The sequence below is a fragment of the Penicillium subrubescens genome (genome assembly GCF_028828155.1).
Source record: "Penicillium subrubescens strain IBT 31985 chromosome Unknown utg000001l_segment0_segment0, whole genome shotgun sequence".
NCBI lineage: Eukaryota > Fungi > Ascomycota > Eurotiomycetes > Eurotiales > Aspergillaceae > Penicillium > Penicillium subrubescens.
Window position 1 is genome coordinate 3,590,335 of NW_026643151.1, and position 18,928 is coordinate 3,609,262.

The following is an 18,928-nucleotide window of genomic DNA, read 5'->3' on the forward strand; positions in this document are numbered from 1 at the left end:
ATGATGCACTTCGAAACATGAAAAGAGATGTTTTCTGGCGACAATCGGGTGACGCCGTCTGGAAAACTGCCGTTAACATCCTAAATCTCTAAGGCGAGCACGATACGAGCCGGACCGAATCTAGAAGAAAGATGGGACGAAGATCGAACGTCGGAGAAATAGAACTAATCACTCTAGACTAGTTCCCTTGAACCTCTTAGCAAGCTGTTCACCGTCGGACTTGGGAGACACGGATCGGGGGGAGATGGACGGCGGGTGCTTTCACCCGCCTTTTTCCAGGATGGGATGATGCCGGGTGGGATGCCTCGGCCTCGGTGGGCCAGGGGCGCTTAGGGGGGCGCTCACCACTCTCCTGAAGGATTGTCATCAAGGTTGCCCATCCGGGGGTATTCAACAATTGCATTCCATCGGCGGGGGCATGGGTCGTCGCGACTCGGCCGAGGAGCGCTTCCTCATCCTGTGATCCGAATCAAATTAGTACCTGAGAGATATACCCGACTGCCAGTGCCTTGAAGTCTCTACCAAAGGCACAAATACTGACCTTGTTGAATGTAGACAACCCATGCAAAAAGCAAAGGAGATGGAAGTCGGATACGCCCTGGATTGCCTTGTCGGGATCTCCGTGCGTCATCAACTTTTGAGCTACATGTCGCAATTCCTGGCTCTCGCCGATAACCTCGCGGTTCTCGATGGGAAATTTGCTGTTGGTGAAGAGGGGTGTTGATTCGGTGGGGAAACCGTGTGTCAGTGTGACCAGCAGGTAATCGACGGGGAAGCTTGGCTTGGCATTCTCTTGAACGCTTGCCCCATATTCATTGATTTTCCGGAAGAAAACCTCAGGGATGTATCGCGTCTTGCTGCCCATGTCATCGTCATCTTCAGACTGGACCAGCATCACAGAGGGCTCTGCGGAAGGCTCGACGATGTCGGCTCGAACCATCTCCACGGCTGATACCGTTGCCTGATACGAACTCACGGCAATGGCACCAGCCTCGTCTCCACTCAGTACACATGTGACGAAGTCCGAGCCAAAGTGACCCGTCCGACTCCATTTCGTGGCTTTGGGGTTCTGAGCCTGAAGACGTGATGCGAATGCGATCTCGAGAGATGACAGATAGTATGAATCAATGTGTCGTTTGCATACCACAGAGCCATCCCCACGGCCCGCGTCGAGGAGATCTGTGAAAATGACTCCTACCTTTTGCAGGCCACATAGCTGAGCGACTTCATCAACCTCCTTCTCATTATGCCAATCACGAAGCGTAACGCCGTCAATCTCGCCGTTCTGCGGAGGCTCGTAAATTGCCTGGACGACAGCCTTCACGCCAAGAGGCACCTCAGCGTATTCTTCGTATGTTCCATAGAGGAATCCCAGTCGTTGGGCACCTGACTTCCGCCAAAAGTCCAGCAGAGAGTTGATGAGGTCAGGAGACGAGAATTCCACGTGGTCGACCATGCGGAATTCTTGGGGCTGCAAACTAATGGCACTGGGCTGGCACTTTGTGCAAATGCCCTCTGGCCATTGGGGATGGCCGGATGGACAGTCGCGCTGTACACGATAGTATGGCTCTCTGAGTGGCGGCATATATGAACTCTTCATCTCCGGTTTGTTGGTTGCAGCGTTGATTTTGCGAAGGTATGAGTGGAATGAGAGGTGCTTGATCTTCTTATCCGCGAGGTACTTGGCATCGTACGGCTCTAAAGGCATGCAGTAGTCACACATTCCCCGTGGGCCATGCTTGCACATCCGCTGGTCCTTGGTGCGCTTGATCTTGCCATCCTTCTTGTCGAGGAGATCGTCCAGTGGGGACTGTTGGACCACGTCCCACGGATTTGGAATATTGAGTGTTGGTGAGGTAGGCTGGACGCGGATCGGGACGGTCTGTTTTTGAGGAACTGGAGCTCCATTCAATCGGCGTTCGGAGGGGACCGGTATGTGGCCATTGGTGGCGCCGTTCTGTTTAGCAGCTCGTTCTTGATACCCGATAAAGAGCTTATCACCGTGCCTAAAAGATTTAACAGATCAGTACTTGATGCTTGAGTAGCCCAGAAGCACTAGCCTGTTACTCACTTAAGTCCGACTTGTGCGATAGCAACTCCACTCAAGGCTTCCAGTTCTCGCTCTTCCCCGCCTGTGCCGATCGGTTTATTAGATAAGGTAATGGATGATGGGTCGACCTCTGAGGGGAGGTGTTCGATGATCTGATTTTGAATAAGATTAGCCTCAGTTCCACCAATAGAGACCACCAGGTCAACTGGGCTCGCAATCACCTTTTCTTGGAGAGAAGGAAACTGGTCTTGCGGGTTGACAGTCAACCGAAATTGGCCGTTCCTGCTCTCAAATCGCAAGAGGATTGGGCGCGACGCCATTTTTGTGAGAGGACGGTCGGTCGAACCTGGGTCTAGGCAGGACACGAAGGGGCTTGCTGGATGGTTTCGACTCAGAGGAGAAGGTGCATGGTGTAAGGCGATGATGAAGGCGTTGAGCTGCCTTTGGAGCTCCAGCAGGTCACGTCACAACATGCGGGCGGTCAGGGTTGTGACGTTACCCATTAACCACATATGCACGTGATATACGGGGATAAGACACGTAATATTTGTAATACCATAACTGTGGACACAGGCTCGTGGAATATTCCAGACAATGAAGCTTATTCACTTATTATTATTTGTGTACAGTATGACCGAGGCATACAAGTTGGAATTCTTTGCCAGTGAATTCTACTTCAAGAGGAGCAATTTGGACCAGTGACCAAAAGCTGGCTACGAAATGTATAGCTACGTCTAGGCGACTAACAGTTAGGTAGAAGACGCCTATAGAGCAATTGATTGGCAAAGCTTTGATAGCACAATGTGACGAGAACTTTCCATTCAGGGTGAATTAGCTTTTATCTAGGAGAAGCCTCTATGGTCGGATGTGGTCATATATATATCCATATCGTCATCAAGAAAATCGAAACGCCTATGAGAACGCCGCCAGGGAAGTCACAAAGGAAGTAAAAACAAGCACAAAGAGGAGAAGCTAGAACCCAATCAGTTTACATGATAGTACACTTCTTGGGCAAGCCACATGGTCCTCCTTCACTGTCCTTATCCTGTGCTGCTTCCCGGCTGCCCTGCTGCTGCTGGGCAGGCTGCGCAGACTTCTGAGCAGCTGCACCGGCAGCGGGGGCCGGAGTCTCGGGCTTCGACTCGGCACTGCCATGTAGTCACTGGTGGTTGACCTTGGCAACAGCCTCGTAGAAGGACTTGCCCTGTGTCTCGGCGATCTGAAGCTCGAGAGCGGTGGGCTGGCGGGAACCGTCGGCACCCTAGGATGATCAATTAGCTTGGGGCTCTCTAGCTTAATAGAATGGTCTTCATAGTAGACTTACAGCGAAGGTACCGGCACCCCAGGGGGAACCACCGTGGACCTCCTCGAGGTTGGCAAGGAGAGGGAAGGCGGTCTTGTAACCCAGAGGAACGTAGATGAAGCCGTGGTGAGCGAGAGTGCTCATGGAGGCAATGACAGTGGACTCCTGGCCACCACCGGGGGTACCGGTGGAAACGAAGACACCAGCATACTTGCCCCAGTAGCCGCCGGAGGCCCAGATGGAGCCGGTCTTGTCCCAGAAGGTCTTCCACTGAGCAGGGAAGTTACCGTAACGGGTGGGGACACCGAAGAGAACGGCATCGTACTCCAGAAGGTCGGTAGGCTCAGCAATGGGGTAGGCGGACTTGGCAGGAGCGTGCATCTTGGTGAGGACCTCCTCAGGGAGAGTCTCAGCAATCCTACATTAGGTAATTAGCACCGCAGCCAAGAATTGCAGATTGGAATGAAAAGAATTGTCGCACTGGTAGATAGTGGCCTCACCACCGGCGGCCTCAATACCCTTCTTCTCAGCCTCGGCCAGCTTCTGGATGTGGCCGTACATCGAGTACTGATGAACCAGAAGTTAGTCGCGGAAGTCATAGGAAAAGTGCAAGATATTTGCAATGGAGGAATTGACGTACGTAGACAATAGCAACCTTGGGAGCCATGGTGAATTAGTTTGACTGGAGAGTCGTAGGAGGTAGATAGAGAGGTAGAATGAAGCTTAGAGAGAGAGGATCCAGGGAATTGGTGAGCGGGGGAAGGGAGCTTAAGTATTTCTGGCCGATTGCACTCTGGACATTGACCCCACCAGCAACGAGGGCCTCTTGCCCGCCAATGGCTCTCGCGCCATCGGTGCTACCTGGGTGCTAGCTACGGTATGATTCGATTATCAAAGCATAGCAAAGCTTCACGCACGCGCATCAGTCATCGATGACAGAGCAATTCGGGGTGATGATTGGCTCGGTAGGCTCCACCCGGGTCTACACGGATTTAGCTATGTTTTGTCGAGTCTGACCGATGTCTGACAAATGGATACATACCACTGCCAAGCCAAGCCCTCAGGCAGGGACAAGTGAGGATTCTAATCAATTTTCCTTTGGCCAGATCTGCAAGTTGGATTATCGTGATGGAGATTAATTTAGAATCGCTTGAAGCCCCTTGATCTTAGAGAGGAAACAGTCTCCCCTTGATAATGATGGAGTACAAAGTGGAAGCTTAGTTGATCTTGATGAAGTCATTGACTTTTAAGGCATTCTTTCGACCCCTCGGGTAAACTCATACTGTAACTATCATACAGTAGTTAGTTAGCAACTAACAGCCATTAATCATCATATCATATCACAGGGTTGTCCAATAATGCGACCTCGAAACGGCCAAGTATTACAGGCACTGGCCAATTAAGTTCCGTGGCTGATCAGTGGACCTTGAACTGTTGAACTGGCAAGGCAAGACGACAATGATTATTATTCAGAGACCTAGAATCCGCGGAAACAAGCCGCTGGCAGACTATCATGGCCTCCCGTGGCATTGTATGTGTTTATCAATCCGTTTTTTTGCTGATCATGGTTTTAAACTATATCCCGCTATGTGAATTTTGAATGGGTATCTTGATGACAGTCCTCAACAACCGCCAGTAATCAGTCCGAAATAAGAAAATGGCCCCCGAAACGCCTCCGCCGTGAAATGATAATGCAAGACCGCAGAAAATGTGGCGCTTTTGGTAAATAACCTAACCTCTTCCTCGGCCACGATACCGTCCGCGCATGAAACCACCACCCCGGCCTCGTTCACTCCGCCACTCGCGCTCCCGCTCCTTCTCGCGCTCTTGCTCTTCGCGAATAAGAGCGCGCTCACGTTCCAGCTCTTCCTCAGTCTTCTCGGTCCGCATTGTCGGGCGCGGAAGATTCTCCGTCCACCGAGGGTGAGCATTGGTGCAGCCTTTGCCGTCGGGGCAGAACCCGGCAAGGTAAAACAAGCAAAGCTTTCGGCGAACGTGTCGCTTGGCGCAGAGGGGTCCCAATTCACAGAACCCCCGGTCGTAGTGTTCACAAGGCGGGAGTCGGGCCTCTTCGCGAACGTGCTGATATAGGCAGTCATCACCGTTGGGACAGTATCCGGACCGGGAGAAGGATTGGCATTCGGGCATGCGACGCAGGTTGTATTCGTGTAGGTACTCGCACTTCACTCCCTTCTTGCACAGGCCCTTGAGGAAATGTTTGCAGACGAGTGAGCCGTGTGTAGTAGATGGCGCCATCCCTGAGGCAGTGGTGGTAGATGTGGTGACTCGGGAAGGTGTGGGATGTCGGTCTGGGCAAGCAGGTCCCAATGGGCAGTGGCCTTCGCCGTAGGCCTTGCAGACGGGGACATCGCTGGCGAGGCCGAAGCCGAAGCTCTTGCGGAGGAAGGGCGTGAAGGAGAAATCGTTATAGCTGGGGTCGCGCGTGGGCTCTGCGGAGAGGACGCGAGAAGCCGCGCTGTGCACATCGGCGGCCATGTTGGCTTTTGAAGCTAGCTGCGAGGTGAGGGCGATCGTAGAGACAGGAAGTCAAAAGCTACCTGACTTCTTTTTGAGAGGACGAGTTGTAGCAGAACTTGAGCTTTGAGATGAATAGCTCGCCAGGAATAACTGGGCGGCCTAGAGGTGAGATCGTGAAACCGCGTACACAGGAGCAGTTCTAAAGATAATCGAGATCCGAGGTGGAAGGTTCTGGCGGCCTTAGAAATCAGGTGTTTACACTGTTTGCACTCGTTTGCTTACGAAATGGTCCGCATATTAACAGCCACAAGGTGAAATCCGTGTTAACAATTTTGAATCTAATGAGGATTATTTTGTGTTTCAATTAACAGACTGTGTGCTCATCAAATTAAAATTCTATGGACTATGCTCATATCTGGAATGTCTCACCAATCGCGCTATGTATCTGACTGCTTTAAAGCTCTACCTAGCGGCCCGCATCACTACCTGGTATTCACCAAAATAACCTGGATGATCAGACAGCCGGCTTATTGACAAAGCTGAGCTGCTGATCCATCAACTCATGAATCATCTGCTCCCAAGAGCGCCATTTCATCCCAAGTTCTTTCTCTGCTTTGCTGGTGTCGACTGGTGGAGCTCCCCCCTCAGCCTCCAGACTAATTTTGGCGCCAACATTTGGATAATCTCTGTGCACGATTTGAGCCACCTCCTTCCAAGTGATTCTGTCACCGTCCACTAGGTACTTTGAACCATCAGGAATTCTCGGATCCAGAGCCTTGATGTGTGCCTCGGCGACATCCTCGATATGAACTCCAAAACTCGGCCCACTAAGCGTGCCAGTCATGATAGGACCCCAAAGGATACCGTTGGAACCAAAATCCTTCGAAGACGATTGCACTAGGTTATGCCCAATCACGTAGGTTGGGTGAATCGACACCAGTGAGTAGTGCGGCTTTGCCTTCTCCCAGAAGCTCCAGGTGGCGTTGTTGGAGAGCAGCTTTGATGCGTGGTAGAGCGTGAAAGGTGTGCGGCCTGGGTTTTTGGGATCCTCGAAGCTTGCATCTTCGTCCACGCTGAAATCCCAGTCATTGTCCTCTAAAGAATGAAGCAGGTAACATGTTAGTTGATGCTGGTTCATGCAGAAGCCAGGTCCTATTTACCTTTGATGACACCCCCTTCCGGGAGTCCATTGATCGGAATGAAAGAGACCACGGACGATGTGACCACCACCTTCCTGATACTTGCAACCCGATCCGCCTCCTTCAGCAAGGCTGTTGTCCCTTTGACAGCGGGAACGAAGTAATCCTTCTTGTCTGTGCCTCCAGGGAGAGGGGAGGCAAGGTGCAGAACGTAGTCCACTCCATCCAGCTTTCCGTGGAACGCTGCTTCGTCTGTTAAATCGGGTACGGTGACGTATTCAACCTGCTGGCCGTACTCAGACACCAAGGCCTGGAGCTTCTCTGATGGCTTTCGAACGGCTACTCGTAGTCGGTAACCTGCTTTCAGAGCAGCAAGAGCCGTAGCACTGCCGATAAAGCCGGTTGCACCGGTGATGAAAATAAGTTGCCCTGTCATGATCGTTGTTGGTTGGAATGTATGCGAGAATAATGGATATCTGGATAGTTGCGATTCAAACAGAGAACATATATACATCTCTGTTATAGAATTCTCTATGCTTCTTCATAGCCTTACCAATCATAAAATTACCAATCCAGGATTTGATGATAATAACGAAAAATGCCCTGCGTTTCACAGACAAGGATCATTTCCAAATAGTTAGTTCCCTACTTCGCCATTGCATGGCCTAGAAGGTCTGACGGTGCCACCGAAATTCTCGGTCGCTATTGCATCATTCAAGGCCGAGCTCTGGTAATCAATATTGGCACTTACATTAAGGTTATCGCTAGTATGAAGAATCCTGGTCCATCGGTATGCCGAGGCAAACCATATCTGATAAGGTGATCAGGGAATGGGCGAGGCCGATGATTGGCGGTTGGCGATTTTGATATTACGCTATCTCCCCGTGTGATTACTGATCATTCTATCCCACGTATTAAAGATGACATTGAGGTTCCAATAAGAATGAAAATGATGAAATATCTTTTCGAGAGGAATAAAGCGAGTTAATGTAAGAAGCATACGATGCACAAGTATTAATAGAAGACGGGAGGCTTCCTGTCAGATTACTCAACTTCTCTAAAGACGGACAGTCGTCTTATTCTACGCTACACGTAATCTTCAATATGCCTTCCTGGTACATCAACCATAGTCCCAATATATTCTCAGCAGCTGAGAAAGCGCAGCTCGCCAAATCAATCACGAACATCTACGCCTCCCACGGCCTACCCACCTTCTACGTTCAAGTCCATTTCACAGAGTACGACCCTAGCTCTTCATTCATCGGCGGCGAAACCCATGCCAAATTTGCGGGCATAACGATTTATCATCTTGCACGTGCATTCCAGAGCGATGAATCTAAGCAGCGTTTCCTCTCGCGGGTTGACCAGGTCCTCAACCCTGTGTTCGAACCTAAAGGCATGGATTGGGAGTACTTCATCACGGAGGCGCCGAGGGATCTGTGGAAAATAAATGGCCTTGTACCCCCGCCAGCTGGTTCTGAGGGCGAGAAAGAATGGGTGCGAGTCAACAGGGCTGTGAAGTACTAGAAATTAGTTCAATGTAAGGACTGGGAGGAGGATGGCTGCGTTGAATCCTGCTACTTCACTCCTGCATTAGCAAAATCCTAGATTGTGATCGATCAGTGTAGACGACCCAGAATTTCGGACTTTTGTATCGCAATATTTGAAAGAAAGGGGCTCTGTTATGTAGATGCCCCAACACTTTCGATTTCATCTGCTGGGCGTGCATTTTTAATGTCTCGGATAACCTGCCCGGTACTGGACACATCGCGGGGAAGAGTAAGGGGTTGACAGAAAACCCTGTCGCACTGCTTCGCCTTGCAAAGTATGGGCCAATTGATTGGACGTGTCGGGCGATCCGAGCATAGCAAGAAAAAGCAAATATAACAGCTCGGCCTGCGTGACGCTTAAGGTCTGGGCTGGTCGATGTCTCCGCCACGGGAGGCGGGAAATTCCCACGAGGTCATCTCCACGAAATAACGCAGGTTGTGAGAAATAAAGGTTGCGAAGTACGTAGTTTGCCCCGGGAGGTCGGAGGTTGCCTGCGCGCATTTGGCGCGTCCGCGCAAGATCGAGGTACAAGTCCAGGCCAAGTCCAGGCTAAGTCGAGAAGTTGAGGAACTGGGTTTGCGCCTCTGTGCATCCCCCACATGCATGTCCATCACAAGCGAATGGGCTGCCGCCTAATCGGGCTGACTGCAGCCTTTAGTCGAATTTTCACCGCACGTCATCTGGGGTTGTAACTTGTGAGGCGCTGCCCCTGGTATGCGGTGGCCCTTCAACGGGCTGTCTCGCGACGCCCGCGTTGTCAATTGCTGGCCCGATGACCCGAGATCTCCAGGAGCGGCCTGGTAGACTACATCCCTAGAGAGGAGTTGCCACTCTAGGCTGCAGTGGTGATTGGCGGCAATACGAAGACAGTCTCCCAGCCCCGTCTCTTGTTTGTGTCTGGTCCCATCATGCCCCCATGTTTGCAGGTGAGAGAAAAATTCTGAATTCTGGCATGCCTCGCGCTAGGTCGAGAGCCCCGCACACTTCGCACCGTGCGATCGTATCCAGTTGATGGCGGATCATATTGGAGGAGGGCGGGGGGTTAGACCCGAATCCCCGATGGGTTAACCCCCCACAAAGGTCACAGCCCCAGATGTGCGATGTGAATCTCAATTTTAGCAGAGACCATCCAATCGTGCGGATGGCAATTTGGTTGACACAGAGGAAAACCCAAAAAGATTCACAACTCACGACTCAGCAGGCAGCCCACGTGACGCATTCCTGATTAGGAAACACACCGGAGAGTTCACGCGGTTGCTTTTGGTATTTCTTCAATTGATTCTACTCTTCTGCTCGCGTGCCTCACAGTTTCTTTTTGGCCAACCCACTTGATTACCAAGCGGTCTTTTTATTTATTTTCTCAGATCGGTCTTTTCTTTCCAAGGGACAAGGGGGCTTTTTCTTTTAAGAATCGAAGAAGCATGTTCTCTGGCATGTTCCGCAGGCGGCAGGCCGTTGACCCCGCTGCCGCCGAGTCGCCCGGTTCATACGAAGTGCCCTTGTACACCAACGCAGCCTACTACCCTAACTGGCGGGTTTACAAGAAACAGCCTCCTTCATCGCTCCGTCTGGGGTTTATCTCTCACGTATTCTACGCCTTTGCTTGGTACGCAGCCAATCATCTCTGAGGAATCGTATAGATAGGCGCGCTAATCTCGATCTGGAATCCTTGCAGGGTCAAAGATGATGGCACAATTTATGTAAGTCTGATATCACTGCTCCATATTTTCCCAATCTGGTAGATCTAGTTTTCTCTAATCGGACGACCCTGAACAGCTCAGTGATGAGTGGGCAGATACCCAAATGCCCGTGGACGGCACGGAGGGCTGCCTCCGCGCTTTTGTCCAGTTGAAACAGCAATACTCTAAGATGCGGGTCATCCTCTCTGTTGGTGGTGGTGGCAAAGGGAGTGAGAATTTCGCAGCTGTTGCTCACAATCGTTCTTGTGTGGAAACGTTCCTTCGAAGTGCACGAGCATTGGTGGATGAGTTTGGGCTGGATGGTATTGACGGTACGTTGCTGAGGACCTACCCTCTGATGAACTTACCACAAGAGCAAGACGAATGCTGATGTTCTGCATGTAGTGGACTGGGAACATCCTGCAGACCCCAAACAGGGCAAGGATTACGTTCGTCTGCTGTCCAAGCTGCGCGAAGTTTTGCCTGCCCCACGCTATGTTCTGACCTCCTGTCTCCCCGCCGGTCAATGGGCTTTGCGGAATATTGATCTGGCTGCGGCTCAGATATATCTCGACATGATAAACCTCATGGCCTATGATTTCTCTGGACCCTGGGAGGCTGAAACCGGCCACCAGGCCCAGCTCTACGGTTCACCCATCTCAGGTTACTCGGCGGTTGACTATGTATTATCGCAAGGGGTACCCTCACGAAAAATTATCCTGGGTGTGCCTGTGTATGGGCGATCATTCCTCGGCAGCAACGGGCCTGGTCAGCGGTATACTGGTAACGGCGGGGAGGACGGCGTCTTTGATTATCGCGATCTTCCACGCCCTGAAGCTCAAGAATATTATGACAAAGAGGCTGGCGCTGCGTCTTGTGTTGGGCCCGATGGAGGCTTCGTGACCTACGATATTCCCGCGACGGTACAGCAAAAAGCGGAGTTTGTGACTTCTTCGAAACTGGGCGGCTTGTTTTATTGGCATATTTGCTCTGATGCCCGAGGGCCACGCAGCCTGATTGAAACCGGGTATAACACGCTTCATGAAATGTAACATATTGGGTGGCATTAGTCGATTATTCCAAGAACAATAACAAAAAGCAATATCTTTATGCCCATTAAGCCAAGAGCAACATTACAACGTGTTATGCTCCATATGCACGTCGTTAGCGACATAATTACAGTATTCATTGACTTGGATAGCTGATTCAATGTTTACAACCTGTTTCGCCGCGAAAGCGCCGAAGCCGAAGCGTGGATCCTTCTTCCTCAGAAGCACGAGAGAGCCGACCGGCCGAGGTCCTTCCACAGAATGTGTCAAGTAAACTTTGGTGGCACTCCTCAGTTCCCCACCAGAGTTCATAAGGAGAATATACCCCGGATTCGGTCTCTGTTGGTGTCAGATACCCTGTCAGAGTTGTAATCTACTATTTTCACTCCGTCGCTATCACAGAAATCCGACATGGCACCATCACCACCTCAGCCAGCTACTGCGGAGAGCGGCTACATCACTCAACCGGCTTCGTTGGAGAACACGTACACGACCGATACGAGTCTCCGAAGAGTGCTGGAATGTGAGTTGCTTCTGATGCTTACGGTTTAGTTTTGAGTCTAACAGTGCATAGGGTATCTTCCTGCGGCCACACTTCGATCAGTCGAACCGCAGTTCACACAGCTGGGAGCTGAAGCGATCTCCGAGCAAGTGCGTGAGTGGAGCGCAGATGCCGAACGGAACCAGCCATACGTCAAGAGCCATAATGTTTGGGGGAAACGATATGATTATGATCGCCTCGTTACCACTGAGGGCTGGAAGCAACTAGGGAAATGGGGAGCTCGTCATAGAATTGTTTCCGCTGGTTATGATTCTGCATTGGGTCTGGATCGAAGAACAGTTCAATATGCACTGTAAGAAGCCTATCCTAAGCTGTTGAGCTGATCTACATGTTCAAGATATTAATTGACGTTAATCTAGGAACTATCTCTACTCTCCATCTTCGGGGCTCTATTCCTGTCCCATTAGCATGACTGATGGAGCCGCCTTCATTCTTTCCTCCAAAATCGCGAAGCTACCCCCGACTCATCCGTTCCATGCGGCATATAATGGCTTGATTTCGGAGGGCGATGACCACTGGACATCGGGCCAATGGATGACGGAGCGCGCAGGAGGAAGCGATGTTCAAAACACCGAGACCTGGGCAACCTACTCCCCCTTGCCCAAGGATTCAGGCGTCGATCCCCTCGGTGATGGGGATTATCTGATCAACGGCTTCAAATTTTTCTCATCTGCGACCGACGCTAACGTCGCCCTTCTTTTGGCTAAGACTCCCTCCGGAAAATTGAGCACGTTTCTGGCTCCCTTGCGAAGGACGGTCATTGGAAGTGATGGTGTATCTCGACAGATCTCAAACGGTGTGAGAATCCATCGTCTGAAGAATAAGCTTGGCACAAAGGAACTACCTACCGCCGAGTTGGAGCTCAAAGATATGAGAGCGCATCTAGTCGGAGAAGTCGATCAGGGAGTTGTCACCATCGCCCCTCTCCTCAATGTCACCCGCATCCACACCTTTATCGGCTCCCTCTCGGGCTGGCGCCGCGCCCTGAGCATCACGAAGAGCTTCGCAAAGGCACGCACTACCGTGGGCGAGCCTCTGTGGCTTATTCCCATGCACCTACGTCTTCTGGCAGATCTGGAGGTTAAGCACCGTGGTGGCATGAACCTCGCCTTTTTCACCGTTGCCGTCATGAGCTTGGTCGAGAATAGGGTTACTCAACCTTCGAAGCACGCCCACCTACCTCGTCCCGGCCGCGAAGCTAACGTCGTATTCCGCACTCTCACAGCCACCGCAAAGGCCGTGGTGAGCAAGATGTCAGTTCTGGGCATCCAGGAATGCCAAGAGGCTATGGGTGGCGTTGGCTACATGGACGAGGCGGATGAACCCGAATTCAACATCTCCCGAATCCTGCGCAATTCTTCTGTCAATTCCATCTGGGAGGGAACGACAAATGTCTTAGCTAGTGAGATGGTTCGTTTCCTCCTCAAAGCTGATAATCTTGATATCTTCGCAGCATGGGTTGACCGTACGTTGTCGTTGATTCGCACCGAGACGCTTCGGAATACTCTTACTGTCGCGTGGTCTGCTCTACAAGCACGATTGTCCACAAAGAACCAGCTACCTACTACGATTCTTGCCGATGCGCGTCGGTATATGTTCACCCTTGCATGGATTCTGTGTGGCATCCTTCTGGCCGTGGATGCTGGACGGGACCAGGACCCCGTCAGCGTAGAGATTGCGCGGCGGTGGATCATCAGTGCTGAAGGTGGGGTTGGAGAACAGGTATTCCATGATATAGTTACAGTCTCTAAAGACGTAACTCAAGACGATGGGGAGGAGCATCTCCAATGGGATTGTAGAATTGCTTGGGGGGTCGAGCTTCCGGCTAACCGGGCATCTGGGCATCGGTCACTGCAGAAGGCGAGCTCCAAGCTGTGATCGTTGACCCGGATTTTGAAGACATACTGTACGGCAAATTGAAGAGCCTCTGGTTTAATAATTTTATCTTGAAGTGTTCCACCTTTTGAAGAATTGAGCGATTGTTCGTATATGTACTTTGATAGAGACCAAAAGGACTACTATGCGGAGTCGACTTCCTATTGCTTTACCTATTTTAATGACCCTTATGTAGTATATGAAAGAATGCGAATATTCTTCGGCAGAAACAGACTCATGCAATCCTTTCCAACGAAATACTGAGATGCATTTGGAGCAGCATTATAAAGACATTCAAGGGAGTTTCTACCTGGTAAATCTGATATTCAGTCTGGACATATCCATCCTTCTGCACTATATCTTAGCCACTCGGTATCCTGCCGACGCATTAGACGGAAGCTCAACCCCCAAACAATTCGACAGTCCCACTCTGTACGCTCACGATCCGTCAGCTTTCTATGCTGAGCCAAAGCAGACTGCTGGTAGATGAGATCTGTGAACGCAAACTCTCCAGGTACACCCTGTCCGTCCAAAACCCATCTTCGAGCCACCTCTCTGGCAACCCTGTCCTTGTCTCGCTGCGCATCTAGAGATAGCAGCATGCCACTCACAAGCCAAGACAAAGTGAAGATTATTTGACGACCAACTCCCAACACTCCAGCCAGGCCCCTCTCATCTTGACCGGCCTCAAGTTCTGGCCTAAGAGCCAACCAGACGTTTTGAAGGGTCGTTTTAAAGGCCACATCGGAGATTTGGCTGATCGCATTGGAGATCCATGTATGGAAGAGATCCAAATTCCGGCCTTTAGTCAAATGTCGTACCGTCTCACTAGCTAACACGTTCGTCGTGCCCTCCCAGACACTGTTACTTGCAGTGTCACGCCACAAGCGACTCACGTTGAACTCAGACTCGTCAGGTTCATCTATTTCGTTTTCTTGGTAAGTATGAAACCATAGGAACAGAGTCCCAAAAGGCTTACCGATGTAACCAACCCCGCCCATTGCTTCCTGACATTCTTGGAAAGCCAAGGTTGCGGATTTGCAAATAACAGCCTTCGACGTAGAGGTAAATGCTCGCAGTACAACCGTTGCAGCACTTGAATTCTCTGCTAAAACAGAATAGACCTCGCATATCCCTGCCGGGAATCCATTATCCACATAGCTCAGCAACGATGAAGTAAAGAAAGCCAGCTGCATCCAGCCTCGATGTTTGACTTCCAGTTGAGCAAGCATATTTAGATGCATGGGAAATGTCCAGAGAGGCTGATCAATGGTAGTTCGAGCCTTAGCAAACGCCTTTGCAATATCAATAGCACGACGAAGACAAGAGAGCGCTGTAATAAAGTTGTGGGTGCGTGTAGTGTTCAACAAGAGAGCAATCGTTGCAATTCCACGGTCTTTCGGACCGATAAGATGTGCCCGCACTCCTCGAAGCTCCACTTCTGCAGTTGGTAGTTCCTTCGTGCCCATCTTGTTCTTGAGACGGTGGATGCGAATTCCATTTGACACTCTTTTTGTCTTACCATCGGCGTCTACTACTGCTTTGGTGGTTGGGGCAACGAACAGAGAGAGCTCTCCCGATTCGGTCTTAGCTAACAATAGGACGACATCGCAATCGGTGGCACTGCAAAAGAACTTGAATCCTGACAGCAAATAATCACCCTCTTCCATGGTACCAAAACGACCTGTCTTCGATGCCAGCGGGGAGTATGTAGCAACCGTCTCACTATTCCTGACATCGCTACCACCAGGACGCTCAGTCATCCATTGGGCCGAGATCCAATTGTTTTCGCGAGCAATGAGTTTCGCGTAAAGCTCGTGGAATGGATGGTCTGGTGGAAGGTCGGAAATTTGGTGTCTGACTAAACGTGCTGCTCCTGAGGTCATTGAGACTGGGCAGGAATAAGCAGCCGATGAGGCTGAAAACAAGTAATTGCTTTTGATAGCTCAGCTAGGGGACCTTCAATCAGTCTCTTGGGGACTCACAATGCATGTTGTACTGTGCGGCGATATGGGCCAAATTCCTCTTCATATCCGAGTCCGACAACGCTGTTGAATAACATGGTAGTTAGTCGATGATAGGAGATGGGTTGACTGCTTGAGCTGTAAGGATAATACCCATGTTTGATCCCCCATTTACCCAGTTCCTTCCACCCTGTGCTGGTCACCAAGCCATTTGATTCGTATCGTGCTCCCCACACATTGTGGGCTTTAACATATGGTTGTTGGCTTTCCGCGTTTGCAATGAGATTATTGGTCTTTTGTGAGATTGCATCAGATCCAAACGTGCCCAATGTTGGGGCGATCTTCTGGAGTACATCTTGGGGAAGATGCCCTAGAAATTTGAATTCAGTTAGAGTTTAAGACACATAAAGGGCTTAATGTTTAAAATTGGCTTTAGCTTTCAAAATTATCAAAAAGCACTTACATTGCAAGATGCGTTGGAATACCAGATCAGATGTGGCTGGATTTTTCAGCGCTGGAGTTGTGAGGATGAATCCATTGTCGACGGTGGAAGGAGTTAAACGTTCAGACATAGTACTCAGCGTTGATACTAGCGATCCTAGTTCACGATAAAGCCAGAACGATATTGATCATGATTGTATCTTATATGATGCTCTTGCTAGCAGCATAACATGCGGGGTCGGCTCCCCTTGTTCATCTAGCCGATCTACGCGTGGGATAGTTTGCCGAGCAAGATGCACCGATTACGACCGACAATCACCGAAAAGAACCGTATGATTCACTCAGAACTATCTGAGACGGGTTGAGTGGACCGAGAGGTGTAAGAAATGCGGGGAATGTATATTGGCGACAGCCGATTTCCGAGCGAATATTAAGGTGAATGCTGCAGACGACCTGTTCCGGTCGAACCATACTTATCCGCGATCACATCGACACCCGTATCATCAAATAAATCATTTTCATATTTCTTTCAGATACAACGTACAACTCCCACGAGATATGGCTAAGCCTGTGTCCAAAGACGAAGCCCTAGGCCCATCTCCTATTTGGAAGCCTACCTTGCCGCAGGACAAGATCCCCATGAACATCTATCGTGAACATATCAACCGAAAATTCAACCAACAGTTAAGCTCCTCTCAAGAGCTACACCAGTGGTCTGTGAGCAATTTGCACGACTTTTGGATAGATCTGCACCGGTACACTGGCATCATCCCACCGTTGCCTGCAAGTATCACGACTGCATTTGATCCCAACACACCAATGGAGAAGGTGCCCGAGTTCTTTCGTGGAGCCACGGTCAATTATGCAGAGAATGTTGTCACGGGCCGCGACTTGAACAAAACTGCCCTGATTGGCGTCCGCGAAGGCCAAGACTTGAACGGCGAAGTTTGGTCGTGGGGGTTGTTGCGAGAGAATATCAGGAAAGCAAGAAGTGCATTACTGCAGTTGGGCATTCAAGAAGGCGATCGAGTGGCTGCTATTATTTCGACCAGCGTGTGGTCTGTTGGCCTCTTCTTGGCTACGGCTAGTATTGGTGCGATTTGGACCAGCATAGCGCCCGATCTGGGAGAAGAAGTAAGTCTACTTTCGTTTGGAATACTCAATAAAGCTTATCTGACTGGGTCTAGGGTTGTGTGTCGCGATTGCAACAAGTTACACCCAGAGTGCTCTTTGCTGACAGCGACTCGACATACAAGGGCAAGTTACACTCGAACGAGGCAAAGATTCGAAATATTCTCCAGGCTATGATTGTAAAACCCAAGGCGTTCGTGATTCCTCTTGGGACTGAAGACCCGGGTTTTCCAACCCTTGAACAATTTCTGTCATCATCACGACCTGATGATGAGCTGGAGTTCAAGAGATTGCCGTTCTCTCACCCATTGTATATCCTATACACCAGTGGCACAACCGGCCAGCCAAAGTGTTTAGTACACAGTCACAGCGTTATCTTGCAGCACAAGAAGACATCTGTTCTACACAACTCACTGACCTCCGGTGACGTCGTGTTCCAGTATAGCAGCACTTCATGGGTGCTCTGGAATATCATGATCGGTCACCTATCCGTGGGCCCAACTTTGGTTCTATATGACGGATCACCCCTGTGGCCCAGCGCAAAAGCAATGGCAAATATTGCCGAATATCACCGCGTGACATACTGGGGTTGCTCACCTCGATATCTGCAAGAACTTGAAATGACCCGATGTATCCCGAAAGTTGAATTTGACCTGTCGTCGTTGCGAATGGTGCAGACAGGTGGTTCACATCTCGGTGCAGATCAATACCACTGGTTCTATCGTGCATTCCCACCAAGTGTTCATCTTACTAGTGTGACTGGTGGAACGGATCTGGTAACATCGTGGATTGGAACTGATCCTGCCGGCCCTCTTTACCCAGGAGAAATTCAGCTTCCCATGCTAGGTCAAGATGTGGATGTGGCTGATCCCATCACGGGTGAGTCAGTGAAGATGACCGGAAAAAATGGCGAATTCGTCTGTCGTCAGTCTTTCCCATCTATGCCGGTATTCTTCTGGGGCGACAAAGACGGGTCAAAGTACAAAAGCACCTATTTCGACAAGTTTGAGAATTGTTGGGCTCAGCATGATTGGGCAAGCTACAATCCTCGGACGAAGGGCTGGCAGATTCATGGACGAAGGTTAGTCAAAAATCATGATCAATCTACATAGTTTTGATATGCTAACAGTTCTGGGGTAGCGACGGTGTGCTCAATCCTCAAGGTATACGCTTTGGATCCTCGGATGTATATTCCATAACCGAGTCCGCACCCTTCAACAAAGTCGTCTCATCCACCCTTTGCATCGGCCGACGCCGGCCGCAAGATTCCGACGAATCTGTTTTCTTATTCGTGGTTATGCAGCCCGGTCAAAAGTTTAGCAGTCAACTTTCGCTTGAGCTAAAGGCTGCTATTCGAAAGGGTCTAAGCAGCAAGCATGTCCCGCGATTTGTTCTTGGCGTGGACGAGATCCCTATGACCGTTAATGGGAAGAAGGTTGAGACTTTGGTGAAATCTGTTATTTGCTCGGGAGAAATGCCTAAAGTTATCAGCAGCACGGTCGCGAACCCAGGTTGCTTGGAACATTTTAGGCAGTATTATTATTTGGAGGCTATCAAGGATGACAGAGGCAAGCTCTAGAGTTGGAGGGGTTTGTGGCGCATAATAGACCCTTGTTTTGGCTGACGGCGAAAGGCTTTGTCTGTTCAATGACAAAGAGCAGTAAAGCTCACTAGACTAGTTAGTTACTGTTATTTACTTAGAAATT

The 18,928-nt window shown here is 50.2% G+C and overlaps 9 protein-coding genes across 9 annotated transcripts; 4 read left to right on the plus strand and 5 right to left on the minus strand.

The window, feature by feature from the left end:
• Positions 1-208: 208 nt before the first annotated feature.
• npl4 (nuclear protein localization protein 4) lies at positions 209-2,370 on the minus strand (the record flags this gene model as incomplete). Its single annotated transcript, XM_057147165.1, has 4 exons — positions 209-457; positions 542-2,006; positions 2,072-2,202; positions 2,272-2,370. The coding sequence occupies 4 exons, from the start codon at positions 2,368-2,370 to the stop codon at positions 209-211; spliced, it is 1,944 nt and encodes a 647-aa protein (XP_057015051.1).
• An 839-nt stretch (positions 2,371-3,209) lies between these two features.
• Positions 3,210-4,020, minus strand: pst2 (putative NADH-quinone oxidoreductase Pst2; the record flags this gene model as incomplete). The annotated part of the gene is made up of 4 exons (XM_057147166.1): positions 3,210-3,311; positions 3,375-3,771; positions 3,835-3,920; positions 3,994-4,020. The coding sequence occupies 4 exons, from the start codon at positions 4,018-4,020 to the stop codon at positions 3,210-3,212; spliced, it is 612 nt and encodes a 203-aa protein (XP_057015052.1).
• Positions 4,021-5,084: 1,064 nt separating this feature from the next.
• yth1 (cleavage polyadenylation factor RNA-binding subunit YTH1) lies at positions 5,085-5,849 on the minus strand (the record flags this gene model as incomplete). The annotated part of the gene is made up of 1 exon (XM_057147167.1): positions 5,085-5,849. The coding sequence occupies one exon, from the start codon at positions 5,847-5,849 to the stop codon at positions 5,085-5,087; it is 765 nt and encodes a 254-aa protein (XP_057015053.1).
• A 496-nt stretch (positions 5,850-6,345) lies between these two features.
• N7473_001228 (uncharacterized protein) lies at positions 6,346-7,406 on the minus strand (the record flags this gene model as incomplete). Its single annotated transcript, XM_057147168.1, has 2 exons — positions 6,346-6,926; positions 6,992-7,406. 2 exons carry the CDS (start codon positions 7,404-7,406, stop codon positions 6,346-6,348), a joined length of 996 nt encoding a protein of 331 aa, XP_057015054.1.
• Positions 7,407-8,074: 668 nt separating this feature from the next.
• N7473_001229 (tautomerase family protein) lies at positions 8,075-8,497 on the plus strand (the record flags this gene model as incomplete). Its single annotated transcript, XM_057147169.1, has 1 exon — positions 8,075-8,497. One exon carries the CDS (start codon positions 8,075-8,077, stop codon positions 8,495-8,497), a length of 423 nt encoding a protein of 140 aa, XP_057015055.1.
• A 435-nt stretch (positions 8,498-8,932) lies between these two features.
• On the plus strand, positions 8,933-11,300 carry N7473_001230 (glycoside hydrolase family 18 protein). The gene is made up of 4 exons (XM_057147170.1): positions 8,933-10,127; positions 10,197-10,221; positions 10,298-10,532; positions 10,606-11,300. Exons 1-4 carry the CDS (start codon positions 9,943-9,945, stop codon positions 11,250-11,252), a joined length of 1,092 nt encoding a protein of 363 aa, XP_057015056.1. The 5' UTR covers positions 8,933-9,942; the 3' UTR covers positions 11,253-11,300.
• Positions 11,301-11,660: 360 nt separating this feature from the next.
• Positions 11,661-13,689, plus strand: N7473_001231 (putative acyl-CoA dehydrogenase; the record flags this gene model as incomplete). Its single annotated transcript, XM_057147171.1, has 3 exons — positions 11,661-11,772; positions 11,824-12,103; positions 12,171-13,689. 3 exons carry the CDS (start codon positions 11,661-11,663, stop codon positions 13,687-13,689), a joined length of 1,911 nt encoding a protein of 636 aa, XP_057015057.1.
• Positions 13,690-14,012: 323 nt separating this feature from the next.
• Positions 14,013-16,222, minus strand: N7473_001232 (uncharacterized protein; the record flags this gene model as incomplete). Its single annotated transcript, XM_057147172.1, has 5 exons — positions 14,013-14,608; positions 14,666-15,621; positions 15,672-15,734; positions 15,804-16,020; positions 16,114-16,222. The coding sequence occupies 5 exons, from the start codon at positions 16,220-16,222 to the stop codon at positions 14,013-14,015; spliced, it is 1,941 nt and encodes a 646-aa protein (XP_057015058.1).
• A 427-nt stretch (positions 16,223-16,649) lies between these two features.
• Positions 16,650-18,801, plus strand: N7473_001233 (uncharacterized protein; the record flags this gene model as incomplete). Its single annotated transcript, XM_057147173.1, has 3 exons — positions 16,650-17,225; positions 17,279-18,303; positions 18,363-18,801. 3 exons carry the CDS (start codon positions 16,650-16,652, stop codon positions 18,799-18,801), a joined length of 2,040 nt encoding a protein of 679 aa, XP_057015059.1.
• Between the last annotated feature and the right edge of the window lie 127 nt (positions 18,802-18,928).